Below are 14,937 nucleotides of genomic sequence, written 5' to 3'. Positions count from 1 at the left end.
TTCCTCTGCGTTCGATCTTGTTAATAGATCTAAACTTTGGAATATTCTATTGAACATGGGCCTCCAACCTTCCCTTGTATATTTTTTGGCCGATCTTCACTCGGATTTATCAGCCAAAATTAGAGTTAACTCAAATGGGCGATGCACGAGGCACTTTAGGTCAGACAGAGGTGTCAGACAGGGTTGTATCCTGGCCCCCTTGCTGTTTACCCTATATATAAACGCTCTCGATTCCCAATTGGGAGAGATATCTTTAGACATTCCGCGTATAGGAGACCAGGTTGTTCCGGTTCTCCTTTATGCGGATGACGCAGTGCTTCTGGCTCGCACTGGAGTAGGGTTGCAAAAGTTGCTGGATGCCTTCGGAGATTTTATGCAAAAACTGGACCTTAAAATAAATGCGAAAAAATCTCAGGTCCTGATTGCGGGGAAGGGAAGGCAGAAATCCAGGGTCAAAACTTTCTTTTGTTGTGGGGATGTGGTAAACAGGGTCTCAACATTCCCCTATTTAGGGGTTGTTTTTGATGAAAAGGGCACCTGGAATCCACAAATCAATAGCCGGAGTGTGGCATTTGCTAGGACAGTTTCGGGAGTTAGAGGCTTTGTTAAAAGGTTAGGGGCTAGACCAGTTGTAGCCCTACTAAAAGTTTACGAGGCAAAATGTTTAGCTGTCGCAACGTATGGTTGTCAGATATGGGGCTACACCAACCATAATAAAATACAGCTTATTGAAAATAAGTTCCTCCGAGACACCCTTTCTGTTCCACAGTCCACTCCAACCTTCTCTTTACACACGGAAGTGGGGATTGGTTTTGTGACAGACCTGATTAGAATCGCTCCTCTCCTTTATTGGCTCAAGATTTGGCTGAACAAAGAAATTACTTTAAACCATGTAATATTAAATAATTGCTTAAAACTGGACAATGTAAATAAAATATCATGGTTGGCATACATAAAATCTGGGTTCCAAAAGATAGGTCGCGAAGCCCTCTTCCGATCGCCAGAAACTATCACGAAGAAGGATCTTGCAATGACCAAAACTGCCCTTGAGACCTTATTTTCCTTAGAACGTGAGGAGCTAGAAATGACAAAGCCAACTGTCAGAGCTAATTATGCCCTGATCAGTTCCCCTGGTCCTGAACCTTATCTGATTGTTGTGAATGCCTCATACCATCGGTTCCTCCTAATCAGATTTAGGTTTAACTTGGTGCACTTTTCTCTGGGCTTTTTTAAAACCTGGTGCACTGTGGATCGTGCAGAACCCTGCAAATGTGATAATTGTTCGAGACAGGATACTCTACATTTTTTAATGTTCTGTAGCTTTTACAAGGATTGCAGGAGGAAGTTTTTGCTGCCGATATTGAGGGAGCTGGGTTTTAGACAGGTTAGGCCAGCACTCGTATATTTACAGCAATTAAGTACCCCACGAGTTATGTTTCTCGTCGCAAGCTTCTTGGTCGCTGCTATGCGTATTAGGAAAAAACTTGTTTTCCCATTGCAGGTTTTAAATTAGATCATTTTTAACATTTTACGTACAATTTTTATATCTGTAGTTTTTACATTATTTATATTTGAATATGAAATAGGTCATATTATGATAGGTATTTATGGCATGAATTGTGTGTTTTATTCAATGTTTTTTAATCGTGTTTGTTAGGATTGTATGTGTCTTTTATGATATTAATTTATCGAATAAAAGAATTTTGACTGACTGACTGACTACACAGACCATTGTTAACAAACTTGTTATATTAGAAGATTAAAATGTAGTTTGAATGTGGGAAAATAGACCTGAATGGGAGAATGACCCACACGAAGTTAGAGTTGATACAACTTAATTGCAAAGCTAACATTGCTGTCTGTGGACTATTGTATTCTGGTGAGAAGACAAGGAGGGAACCTGTTACCATGAAAACATTGAACGCTGCTGGGCTGACTGGAGGAGGAAGAAGACATTGTCTATATTAGTGCATGTTACTAGGTGTAGGTTACCATACTCTTCCACATTCTTTTCCGGACACTTGTCCAGACCCATTTACCCAGACTCAGACTTTATGTCACATTGCTATGAGACATATTACTGAGTTTCTTGAACATCTCTTTATGGGAAGTTCTGCTTTGATATATTTTTGATCTATTGAGCTGACTTTAACGCTAAAGCTTTATGCCTTTCTCTCACTTTGAACAAGAACTCTTTATGGATTCTAACTGACTTCAATTTCTCCTGATTCTTAGAATAGGGATTCTTTCCTTTATGGAACACACATTAAAGCATATTATATGAGCTGATTAACTAATATTGATTTTTTTCATATCAAGATTAATATTAATTAACTTGTGATCTAATAAAGATGATTTACTAAAAGATTTAAATTAATAAAACCCTTTAACTCATACTAAACTCTCACTATTGACTGAAAAATAGATTTGTGAATGTGATTATAATTTATATGATGCAGAGCTCCTGATCTTCTCTATAACAATGGCAAAGATCCATTGCTTCAGAAGTGAGTCTCAGGGGTTAGCCCTGCGGCTGGTAAATGGGACTTTTAATCCCCGTTTCCGCTGCAGCATATACATGATAAGGATATTGCAAGTCATCTCAGGGGTCCATAACCTTTTAAAGGAAATCAGTCTTTGGCCTTGGTCCTCTATATGGTAATGGAACACCTCAGTGACTTGCAATAATCTTATAATGTACGCCAGAGGGGTACTTTATCCCTTTTATAATAATATTGTAGGCAAGCTAAAGGTATCCAATGGTGAAAAGAGTACAAAAAAGTTCGGATTATATATAAATTCTGATGACCTTTATATAGATTCCACACAGAAATTCTTGCTTTATCCACAGTTAAAATATTAATCAAAGCAAACAATTGAGAACGTAAGGCTCTAAACTTTCAGGAAGCGAACCAAGGTGCACAGATACTGAAGTGCTTGGGCAGCCATCTTGGTACATACAGCAAACAAACTGTAAAGTGCTTGTAAGACAGCAACTGTGCGGCTTGGTTTACTCCCTAACGGTTTGGGTGCTTACGTTCTTGATTGTTTACTTTGAATAATATATTTTTTCTTTTATTATAATTGATAAAAGGCTGACTGTATTTAGGTGGATTCTGATTTGGTTTGAATATAATCCTTAACATATTACTGTAATAAATTGTTCAGATACTGCCAGCCACCCAGTGAGTACCTGAGTGGCCTTCCTGGTAGCAGATGAGCGTCCATTATCCCCCTCTTATCAAAGGGTAGAGGTGTCACTCCCTTTCTCAAGCTGTGCCTTAATGTATGCATATTGAGCGGGGGCAGGGGACATGAGCAGAAGTGACCTCAATTGTTTTCAGGTGTGATTTACCAGTGTAAACTAATCGTGCATTTTTTTTACCCGCGCCCCTTTTTTAAAATAAAATGTCGCTGAAGCAGTGTTTTGCAAAAGGCAATATGCAAATGTGGGCCTCTTTATTTTTTTGCGTGCCGGGCCTTTTTTTAATCCCAATCCAACCCTGATAGACTTCTTCTATGGAGTCATCCTCTTTTTTTGTGCGTGTCATAGAGACTCGACTCCTCTCAAAGTGAGCATGCAGGCTCTCTCCTTCCTTTTAGTCAATATCTTCTCGCTCTCATCCTCCCATGCCTTTTTTCGGGCTTTCAGGTAGGCACTAACGATCAAAGGGCGGCAGCTCTTCGCAAGGTGCGCCTGTAGGCTCTGACGTGTCACCAGCCAGAGATGGATAGTGTCACAGGGCGCCCCTTGGATTATGGCCCGTCAAACTGTCAGGTGGCGGTAGGGTGCTCTTCGCAGGCCCTGCCCTGTCATTAGCAGCCCGCACCAGTGAGCAGCTTTTGTTGTGGGTTTATTGTTAGCGCAGTGCATGACGGGAACGCCTCCCTACCAACATGGCGTCCTTCTGACAGTTGGAGAAGCCACCGGAGTCTGCCTGGGCTGGTTTGAGTCACAGACAGTGGCAGGCGTTGCTGTCATAGCCGCAGAGGAGGACCGAACTTCACTGCTGCCTTTCTCCATTCAACAGAGCTGTGTGAGAGGCTGGGACAAGACGAGCTGCGCCGGGGCTGCGGGACTCCCTTCCTCCTCGCCCGGGCTGCTGGGCTCTATTCCGCCTCCCTCGGGGCTGCCGCTCGCTGACCATGGGAGAAGGGTCAGCCAGCCGATCGTTCTTTCACGCAGGGTGTTAGCTGTGGCTACTTGTGTTGCCGTGTGGGCCTGGACAGCCACCGCCCGCAGCAATGGGCTCGGCTACCGCCGACTCTGCTCAGTGGCTGTCGGTGAAGGAGGAGACCATATTCCTGCATGACGGGCTTATCCGGGTCACCGACCTAGCCGAACTCCCCAGCGAGATCGGGGTGTCCGAGTCTGGCGACACAGAGCTGGAGGTGAGTCTGTGCCCGGGCAGGGGACTACCCACTCCCTGCTGATACCGGTCCACTGTGCGTACAAGAGGGCGGGGTGAGAGCATGGCTCATACCTGGGAAGTAATGTGGTCTGATGCAGAGAACGTAGCCTTTGTACATAAATGGGGCCTTGGCGGCGGAGAGCCTGACACCAGACCTGGGTTATGTGCCCATTTATGGGGGAAGAATAACCCTTTTCTACACCTGAAGGTAGAAATTGCCTACACCTTCGCATTCTGGCAGCCAGGGTATTCATGAAGCACATGTATTGACTTCCTGCGGCAATGCTCGCTCCAGTGGATGGCATACACGTACCTGGCCATTCATTATTCCTTGGTGGGTGCCGAACTATCTCCACTACGGAGGATTTTAAAACATCTGTCCTACTCTGCCTTTTTACGTGTCCCTTTAAGCGCAAGCCATGTCCTCTTCTCACCTTCTCTGAAATAGAAATCTTGGTATCCTTGTAGTTAAGTCCACTCTTAAACATTGAATCTCCCATATAATCCTTGATACCTCATGAAAAGGGTAGGGACAGGGCCTTGTAAGCACTCGTCTTCAGCGTTCTCTCCTGACACCTGGGAAGGGCTCCTGTGTCTGTACTAATTTTCCATGCTCTCCTGAAGATGCATGCGAGGATTAGCCTTTCACTGCCCCGTATCTACAAACCCCATCATTATGCTGCAGCCTCTCCTGTTCTTGATGTAAAGCCTCTCACTGTGCCTCTGATTATGCACACATTCGCTTTCTACCGTGCACCCTGTACCTTCTGGGCAAGGCTTGCAATGCCCTGCATATTTCTTCCCGTTGCGTACACAGTCATGCGCTTTCCCTTTCCGACCTCAGTCACTCCCAGAGAGAAGACTCAGTAGGTGTCAGCATCGCCTTTCTCGATGCCCTTCCTGTCCCTTTTAGTCTCCAACATCTTGCCCTACTCTCCTGTCGAGTCTGGGGTGTGGCATGCTCTCTATCGCATCTCTGTATATGCCCTCGTGTTTCCAAGCACAGCCGCCGAATCCCCCCATCTCTGCTACACATGCTCGGCAGCATCCTCATCAGCTGCGCTGCCTGCTGTTCATGATCAGCATTCTCCTCCGCTGCTGTTGGCGTGTATAAACAGGCTCCGTTCCCTCCCCATCTTTTTTCACTCAGGCTCCAACGTATCATGTTTTCTCCCTGTCAGGGCCGCCCCAGTGATGCCTCAAGGAATGGTGACTGGTCTGAGTTAGTTCAGCCCTAACAACAGGCTACATACAGAGATCTTCGTGAAGTGGGGTGGGCGCAAAACTTGTTATTAGCTATACAGAGATGTAGCCTTGGCCAGGCAGAGCTCATGTTGTCTTTGTAGACACTCCATTGAACAACAGGAAATGTCTATAATGTGTTCTTAACCCATTACTAATTTACTTTAAGGTAGCTTAGGCCAAATGACGTTCATATTGTCACTAATAGAGAGCTGTTTTATCACATGGGTCACAGCAAACTTGCACATTTTTAACTCAAACTGACACCTGACCACATTCATTTTTGTTGCAGTTTTATATTTAGTTTTTGACCTTTTAGCTGTAATTGCGATTTCTCTTTTCGATTTGCCACAGGTGATTAGGAAATATTTTCCTCATAAAATACAGAGTTGATGTCTCTCACCCAATGAGGGAAGAAACATAGCGAATTCTTTCTTGCTTAGTTTACACTTGGCACAGACTTGCTTCCTCCAAATGATCTTTATAACTTTTCAGCACACCATACGTTGATAGTACCCACTAGGTGTGCTTCTGCCATCGAACTACTCACAGCGAATTATGAAAAAAATAACGTTTTTTTACATTTATATTTGAGTGGAGGTAATAAATCGTTCACGACATAATCATCCATGTTCCGTACTTGACCTTTCTGTCACTGTCCAGTGAAATACTTGTGATATTACTCTAACTACTGGTGCACATGTTCTTCGCTCTGTATTGTTTCAAACAGCAAAAAACAAAGGATTTATTGCAGCTGATTTATTGAAGCAGTTTTTCACAATAAAAGCCTGTACTGAGGTGCCTTTATTCTTGTCAGTACGTATAAATATACTATACAGAGAAGCCTGTAATCCTAGTATAAAAACCCTGTCTCTAAATTTCTTATCACAATCTAGTTGTGATTCTGCGCATTTCATGTAATCATTTATTAACGTTCATTTGTGACGTTAACATACCTGCTGCCAACACCAGAAGGTACTGGAAAAAGCGGCTTCCAGAGCAAACCATCCGCTCCAACTTGCACTCAAACAATTATTAGCAGGAGAAACTTTACATAGCGTTTCTATTTTTCTTTCCTTGACAATGCTGTTACTGTCTTTTAAGGAGACATAGAAGAATGTATATTTATTGGATGGCAGAAGTTAACAATTAAAGAATAGGAATCTATCTTTATGTTGTAAACCAAAAAAGCTGTTTTGATGGTGACTTGTATCAAAATGCTTAAATTATGTTTTCAACAAACTTATATTGACCAATTGGGATGTTAATGTGTTCAGTACAGATTTCACAGATGTTAAACATGCCTACAACTTTAAATATCCCTTCTTCAGAAAGAGCATGAGCCTAAAATATTTATTGTCCGCTTATGACAGAGTAATGGTATAGCCATGTATCATAAGGAATAACATATCACATACAGTACGTTAAAATAACATTGCAGGTCACTTGAGAGTTCTCTTAACATATAAAACTCAGCCTTTGGGTTAATCAATCTAACTGGTTATTTTCTCCTTGATGTGCAATTTCTTAGTAATGTATCTAAGCAGTACTTTATCACATGTATGTGTAGGACAGGATACGTGTCATAGTGACTTTAGTCCGCTTTCGAAACGGGAGATTTGAGATTAGCAGATGATCTACTTTGCAAACTTGCTTGCTCTGAAGGGCACTAACTTTATGTGTAGCTACTTTTAATTTCTTACCCAGCAACGTCGGTTGTGCTTATAAACTTGATATCATGAATTGTATGTACATAAAATCTAAGTGGTTGACAACCTCACTGAGTCATGAAATTGTGGTGTGTGATGCCACAAACTCGTTTTATAACTAATCACCAGTCCTCCATCCATCTCTGCACTTCAGGGCAATCTCTATAATACACACCCTTAAAATAGATTTGTTTGAGAAACAAATGAATACATCTTTCTCAGTTAATCACAGAACCTTTTGTGGTATAGCTGACCTCAATGTCTTGACCTTTGCCCACTGGTAACATTTTGGTGTGCTTTAATCTGTATATCTATTTGTTTATGTATCTATCTATCTGCAGTCTTTTGTTTTTTTATACTATATACATTTGATTGTATGCAATGTAGAAACTATACACATTACTGTTACCAGCGTTGTGCTCAGATCTGTGCAGCATATAGTCCATTGCCTTCTTTAACTCCAATATAGTATGAATATTTGTCAGCTTATACCTTTTTGGATTCGATATAACTAAGTGTAAAAAACAAAAAACTTTTCTCAAAGGTTTAGCCACCAAAGAACAATTATTGCACGTGTGGTTCAATTTGATGAAGTTTAGTCAAGGGGCAAAATTAGTAATAGGAGAGGATCTCAAACAGTACTTTTGTATTGCTTCCACCTAACAATGTGTTCTTTGGTGGAAGCGGATATAATATTTACATTTCTGTAACAAATTGGCATCGACTCAGATATGTTCAAGGAAGTAAAATTTTTTGGAATGGTATAAAACCTTTGTATTATAATCTTGTGGACACCCGAATGAGAAATGTCTAGTGGCCTCGAACAGGCACTTACACCATAGTCTACGGGGAATGTCATACAGATGTAGGATACTGTGTAATTTTGGCGGAAAACTGTTTTAGTTACGGGAATTAGCACTTGCTGTGAGGTACAGTTATAAGTGCAGAGTTTTGAAGGATTACACCTTTTGTTCCTGAAAAGTCTGTTATTTGTCCGTACTCCGCATAAGCAAAGCATGGCATCACTGATTACTAGTACATATCTAGTCTTTCTGGTGTTATTATTTTGCAACTTTACTCGCAGAGTAAGTCGCCCACCCTTTTATGCACACGGCTTACTCACTCTCCAACTCGCCTATTGATATGAGTTAATTAGGCTTTCTGATACTACAAACTATCAAAAGCACTGAAACATTAAACGGGAAAAAAAGAAATGCAGGTTGGGGAAGGAGAGAACGAATAAGGAAGGTACAAAAGAATAAATGCCTTGCTTCTTTCTGGCCTAGTCCTGGCATGAAGCTTTATCTGTGATGCTTCCTGTATTAGTTCCTTGCATGCCATTCATCCATCCAATTGGGAACTGTTACTGTAGTTGTGAGCACTCTCATATTAGTTCTGCCTTTTACTGAAGGGCTTTGGCCTGCCTGTCTCATGCAACGAGCATATTGTGGGCAACATTTGCAAGTTGGTGCCACTTATCCTTCAAAGATAGACACTCATATGTTGAATCTGCAATTTTCTTCAGCTATTCTTTTGTGAACTAGTCTCACACGACATGATTCATTAGAATATCTTGCAGGATGTTTATTTTATATTAGACTTTCAGGAGCCTTTTCTCGTGCTGTAGTGTGATTTGGTCTCAGACGGGGGGGGGTTTGCCATTCCGGTAGAAGGCCTGAGGTTCTGATTTTTATGTTGATTTTTACTATGTTGTCAGAATTCCACTGCAGAAAGGCACTGCAGATTATATGAACATCCCTTATTGTTTCTGTAGTTGCATGTATAATGCCTTCCACTGCTGGGCCTGTTGTGGGCACATCTGGAGTAAAATACAGCAGGCTTTAAGTGGATTCTTTGGCGTAATGACCTGTAGGATCTTAAAAGGTTTCCATTTCGTCAAGCTTTTAGCTAGATAACTAATGTTGCACTGTTAGACAGTGCAAGCATTCAGAAACAGCCTTAAGACCTGTTTCTTTGAATGACTGGAGCTGCCCGAATCCCTCCCTTCCCCCACACCTTGAGACCCTCACGGGTGAGTAGTGCGCTCTACAAATCCCTTATTGATTGATTGATATAAGAAAAGTACTCCGTTCTCGGTGGTGGTGGGGATTGTCATGATTGAAATGTATGGTACATGAAAACTGCAATGGTTGTAAATGTCTTGCCCTCTGAGGTGAGCAAGACCTTTTAAATTGTGAATACATTTCCCGGCGCTCCAGGGCTGTTGCTTCAACTTTTTCATGAATGTAGTTTTACTTTCCGTGGGATTGGGAGTATTCTTTCTGGAACTGCCTGAGGTATTTTGTGAGAGACTTTATGCTTCTCGAAAGTTTTATCTAGCTCCTGCTGTTTACTCCATGTCCAGGTGACAAGATGTGCATAACTAATGGGAATGAGTCCTTGGATTCCAAGGGAAAAATGGAACCATAACTAATACTTTAAAATGAGAGACTATTTTGCTCAGTTTACACCTAGATCTGTATACAAATGAATAGGTAACTATGTATGAGTTGATGACTCATGAAAAATATTTATTTTTCCCGACATGAAAGATTCTTGTAAATTCGAGGTTTGAGAGCTCGGCTCACCAAATGCATCATTTTGAAAACATTTGTTGAACATAAAGTGTTAAAACTTCAGCAGATCATATTTTCTCTTGGATATTGGCCAAAGGAAGGATACTTAGCATTCTTATCTATGGCTAAAATTAGTCTTTACTTTAAAATATGCTCAAGATTAGTGCGTTCTTTGTGTTAGAGGGAACATATTCTAGTGAAAGTCATTTGAGGGTGTTACAGATTTTTTTTCAAATGATTTCCAGTGGTAGGTTTAAGCCATTATCAGAACTACCTCTGCTGGCTTCACAGATTTTGGGGGCCTTGGGATAATGATCTTTCTTTCTGTACTCTGGAGAAGGATGTTGGCGCATTTTGACTCCGGTAACTAGCAGAGGTCTTCTCACGACAGTCGTTGCTCCTAAAAGTGGGAAACAGGTTGTATTTTAATGGTGAAATACACCGTATGGGGTATATTTGAGAAGTGTAGCAGCCCCATTTGATAAATGCAAGAAGAGGAAGGCTAGCTATTAAACACAAGATTTCAACTGCTCCCCTTAAAGCTTGTCTGAATGCGGCAGCTAGACTTATAACGGGCTCCAAAAAATGTGATCCTATCACTCCTCACATGAAAGCTCTCAATTGGCTACCGTTCGAGGCAAAAATACAGCTAACGATTGCATGTATAACACAGAATTCACTACAGCATACAACTCCTCATTACCTTGCCCAGAAAATTACGTGGTCTGGATCCTCTGTGATCTGGAGATTTTTTTACTGAAACCAGCTTTCTTCCTGTAGAAGCGAACATATGATAGAGCGTTCACGGGAGCTGCACCTTTGATTTTGAATTCACTCCTGCCGAATATCAGAAGGATTACCTACGCTACTCTATTCAAGAAGGAGACTAAGTCTTTTCTGATGAGTAAATTCCTCCCACAACAACGGTCTAAGGTTAATTCAGAGGGCTTACGCCAGGTTCCTAGACCAATCCACTATCGTTCTTGACTTGTCATTCAATACTTGTCATTCAATACTTCAACTATTGTGTACTCCTAGTAATTCTCAGTATTGGTTTCGTTTTGTAATTAAGTGTTAAGTGATTTGTATTACAGTTGTCTAGTATTATCAAGTGTGTGCTATTGTAACTTTTAGAACATGCAGTGGTTATAAGTTAAATATCCCCGATAGAAGATGTAAAAAATAAATAAAAAGGGATATCTGAACTTGAAGTGCGATCTAACTGTAAAGCACTCTGACATTCATGTTTTTGGGTCATGTTTGCGCTATTGAAAACATTGAATAAATAAAATAAGCAAGTGAGAGGGAGAATAAAGCCAGACAGTGGTAAGCAATGCATTGGCTCTAGGCTTATTGTAAGTTTTTGCTAATGCATATGAACACAGAATTTCGCCTCTGTGATGAACTATCAAATATTGTGTAAGTTTGTATCCGATTACCTATGATTACTTGACTTGTTAACAACTCCTGTATACCATAGAAAATATCACCAACTCCTTAAAAATATGTATATATTAGTACTCATTTATGTTGACACTCATTCTTAAAAACAATTTACATTGCATCCATAAAATCAATATTTTTCAATGTACACAAACAATCACAATATTGCACATTCTATTGCTCATTTCAGATTGCACCAAGAATCAACTCCGTCAACCAGTGAAAATGCTACCGCATTAACTCTTGTTCCCGGAGATATCCCTCACATTTGTCCCATCAGTTAAATCCTTTGGCTTCACTGGCCAGAGAATAACTTAGCCCACATATCCAGTCCTGCTAAAATGTTCTCCTTTAACCCTTCCTTGACAAGAAACTTAAACCTGCTGCCCCTCCCTCTGGTGCCAGAGCACCTCTAGAAGTCCCAGTCTTATCCTACATTGATTTATAGGAATCCTCTTTTGCTTGCCCTCCCCAGAACCTCACAGGCACCTTCTTAAGGTCCTTCCACGCGCAGCATTGCACCTTATCAAAAACACAAAAAATCAGAGCACATTATATCTCTTCTCAAAGAACTCCACTGGGTCCCTCCTAAAAGCCAGTTAAACTTCACAATTACCTGCCTAGAAAGAAACTCTACTCTGTGGAAGGACAGAGAAACTTTCAAGGCAAATCTAGCCACCAACTGTAACCCCTAGTGCAAATAAATGAATAACTTTCAACTGAACCCAGACTGCTGGAGTGCTTGCCACTGCTGATGCATGAGGACCAGTGTGGCTTCATCCCACGCAGGAACACTCTGTGTAATCTGAGAATGCTATCGCTAGTCATTTGTCCCAGTATTGGGGGAGGACCATTATGCCTTAGAGTTGCTTGACAGAGTAAGCATTTGATTCCCTGTCATGGAAATTCCTCTGATCCTATGGAAAGCGGGCATCAGGGAGGAATACATCAAGTGAGTGCAGTTGTCATATAGTGGGCCAGTGGCAAGGGCGTGCGACGGCAGGACAGTGTTGCAGCACCTTCCCCCTATTTCAGGGGACCAGACAAGGTTGCCCTTTGTCACCATTGCTCTTCGCACGGGCGATAGAGCTGCTGGCACATAGGTTGCGATTTGTGTTGTGGGGGTGCAGAGTTACAATAGGTGAGACCACACATGTGGTCTCCTTGTAGGCAGATGATGCCTTGGTATACCAGCGCCAGCCAACATACTCGGTCACCATTATGCTGGCAGCGCTGTCAGAATTTGGGGTGATATTGGGGCTTCACATGAGCGGAACCAATTCGAAATTGTTCCCACTGGGAGTCCTGGGAAGAGACGATTGCAGGACCTTCTGCTGTTGGGCCTTCCCTGGGAGTCGACCAGTGTGAGGTATCTCAGAATCAGCAAGACACAAGGGGAAGGAACGTTTGAAGCACTGAATATAGGTAGAGTGCTGCAGGGGCTTAAACACACAGTAAAGTTCTGGAACACTCTCTGGCTGTCATTGATGGGCATGCTGGCACTGGTGAAGATGATTATCTTATCTCGTCTGTACGTACATCTTTCAGGGGGGCATATTTGATATCCCCAGAAAGTACTTTGAGGACCTTGAAAAATTGATTGTAGAATTGTTATGGGCCTCAGGAGGAAGAGGGTGAGCCTGTCCACATCCAAGCACCCTTGGAAGAAATATAGGTTGGAACTGCTGTGCCTGGATCTATACTACTTAGCTGGTCAGTTGCAGCATGCAGTGCATTGGTTGGATGAAAGGGAGACGTGGGATCAGAGACGGCTATGGGGCACATGCGGAGGGGTTTCTATGCCGGAGCTCCTGATGCTGGGTGCCGGGGTTCCAGACTTGAGCCCGTATGTGGTCAGGCAGATGTGCAGAGCCTCAGAGAGAGCTGACGGGCGGGTCTTGCGTTGTGCTCCCTATGCGCTGGATATGTGTGTTTGGATGCTCGCCCGTTTGCACAAATACAGTGGACAATGTTGGTGGATAGTTAGCATGCTGGTGGTTGTGATACATTGTGGGACTTGTATCCTAATGATAGATTTATCATTCTGGCAGATGCAATGGAGACATTTTAATTTGGGCAGTTTCTGCACTTTGCCGAAAAAAGCAGCTACGGCGTAGGGCATATGGCTATCCTTTCCAGACCCTCCCCAGGAATCACAGACACTAGTGACACTGCATAGTATGGCAGGGGGTCGGAAACTGATCTTGTGTGTGTGCATGGCATTGCAGGAGGATGCCCCGTTGCGCATCTTTCCGTTACATAGTAGGTGGCATTAGATGCCGGTGCATCTTTCTCGGATAATGAATGGGAGGGAGGACATGAAGTGGTGAATGCGACCTCTACCAACATGTGATTCAGGCTGCTTCAGTACAACGTAGTACACCAGGTATACTTCACCCTTAATACATTGCATGCTATTTACCCCGGGCGAGTGTCCTTCTACCCACGCTGTTCCACGAGCGGGGCAGATTTTCTTCATATGCTAATGAGGTGCCATACTAGCAGACAGTAATGGATAATTTGAACACAGACACGGGATGGTCTGTCCACAGAGCTATTAGACAATGCCTGTTGGGGATGGTCCCTGCCCGGAAAAAGAAAACTCTTGGTAGGAAATTTGTACTGTTGGGGGCTGGTGCTTTCTAAGCCTAGGGTAGCCATTCGTTGATGTCCCCTAGCTCTCTTAGGGTGACTGATTAGTTACGATATATGGCTTAATGGGCAGTAGCAGAAGATAGCCATATGTGAGAAACTCATAGAGATAATAAACTGTCAGAGGACCTACAGGCTTGGGCGGCGATGCTTGCTGAGCCTCTCGAGCCCCTGGATGCCAGGCCCCGAGAGAAATAAGTCAGGACTGGGCTGGGAGGCAGCATGGATGGATTGTTGGCGAATTCATGTACTTGGTATATGTGATGGAGGGTAGGAAGGATTGCATGATTGGTGGGTGATACTGGGCTTGCTCTGCATTCTGGAGGGTATGGGCAGGGGCCCCAGCACGAACCTGCTCCCTTAGCTGCAATTTATGTTCAAGCATATTGTCAGATGTGATTATTGAAGTAGAGCACGATGGGAGGGAGAAGGGGGGAGGGTGGAGTTAGCTAATTGTAACATAACATATCGTGTATTTGTAAAGCACATAAACACCCAAGGGTATCTTGGCACGGAATAACATATTTATTGTTGCCCAAGTCAATGGTACTCATTTTATCGACCTCAGAAGGTTGACAGGCTGAGTGGACCTGCCGATATTTAAACCTGTGACCATGAGGTCGAACACAGGCCCCTACAGTGGACGCATTAGTCAACTAAGCCACCAGACCTGCCTAATTGTATATCAGTGCGATAAGATGTACTCAAATGCCAATAAAAAATTATATTAAAAAAAAATCAACTTTCAACCAGACATTCTCATGCTATACCCCGAGAACCTGGAACCAACATCCAGAAGAACTCTGGCTCAATTCGAACTTGTAGTGTGTCTCAGGGCCCTAAAAACTCACCTTTTCAAAATACACCGGAAGACTGATAAATAATAGTCTCTTTTTAACTTCC

The 14,937-nt window shown here is 42.6% G+C and overlaps 1 protein-coding gene across 2 annotated transcripts in view; it reads left to right on the top strand.

Moving 5' to 3' along the window:
* The first annotated feature begins 3,870 nt into the window (after positions 1 to 3,870).
* The window catches only part of HECTD4 (HECT domain E3 ubiquitin protein ligase 4), a 2,430,065-nt gene continuing 2,418,998 nt past the window's right edge, over positions 3,871 to 14,937 (top strand). For both annotated transcript variants that reach the window (XM_085634374.1, XM_085634373.1), the window contains exon 1: positions 3,871 to 4,392. In XM_085634374.1, the coding sequence (XP_085490500.1) occupies positions 4,246 to 4,392 (147 nt within the window). In that variant the 5' untranslated portion in view covers positions 3,871 to 4,245. The remainder of the gene's footprint in view (positions 4,393 to 14,937) is intronic.

This window comes from Triturus cristatus, chromosome 11 (assembly GCF_964204655.1).
Source record: "Triturus cristatus chromosome 11, aTriCri1.1, whole genome shotgun sequence".
NCBI classification, from domain to species: domain Eukaryota; kingdom Metazoa; phylum Chordata; class Amphibia; order Caudata; family Salamandridae; genus Triturus; species Triturus cristatus.
The sequence above is the reverse complement of the archived record's forward strand: the minus strand, read 5'-3'. Positions and strand labels throughout refer to the sequence as shown.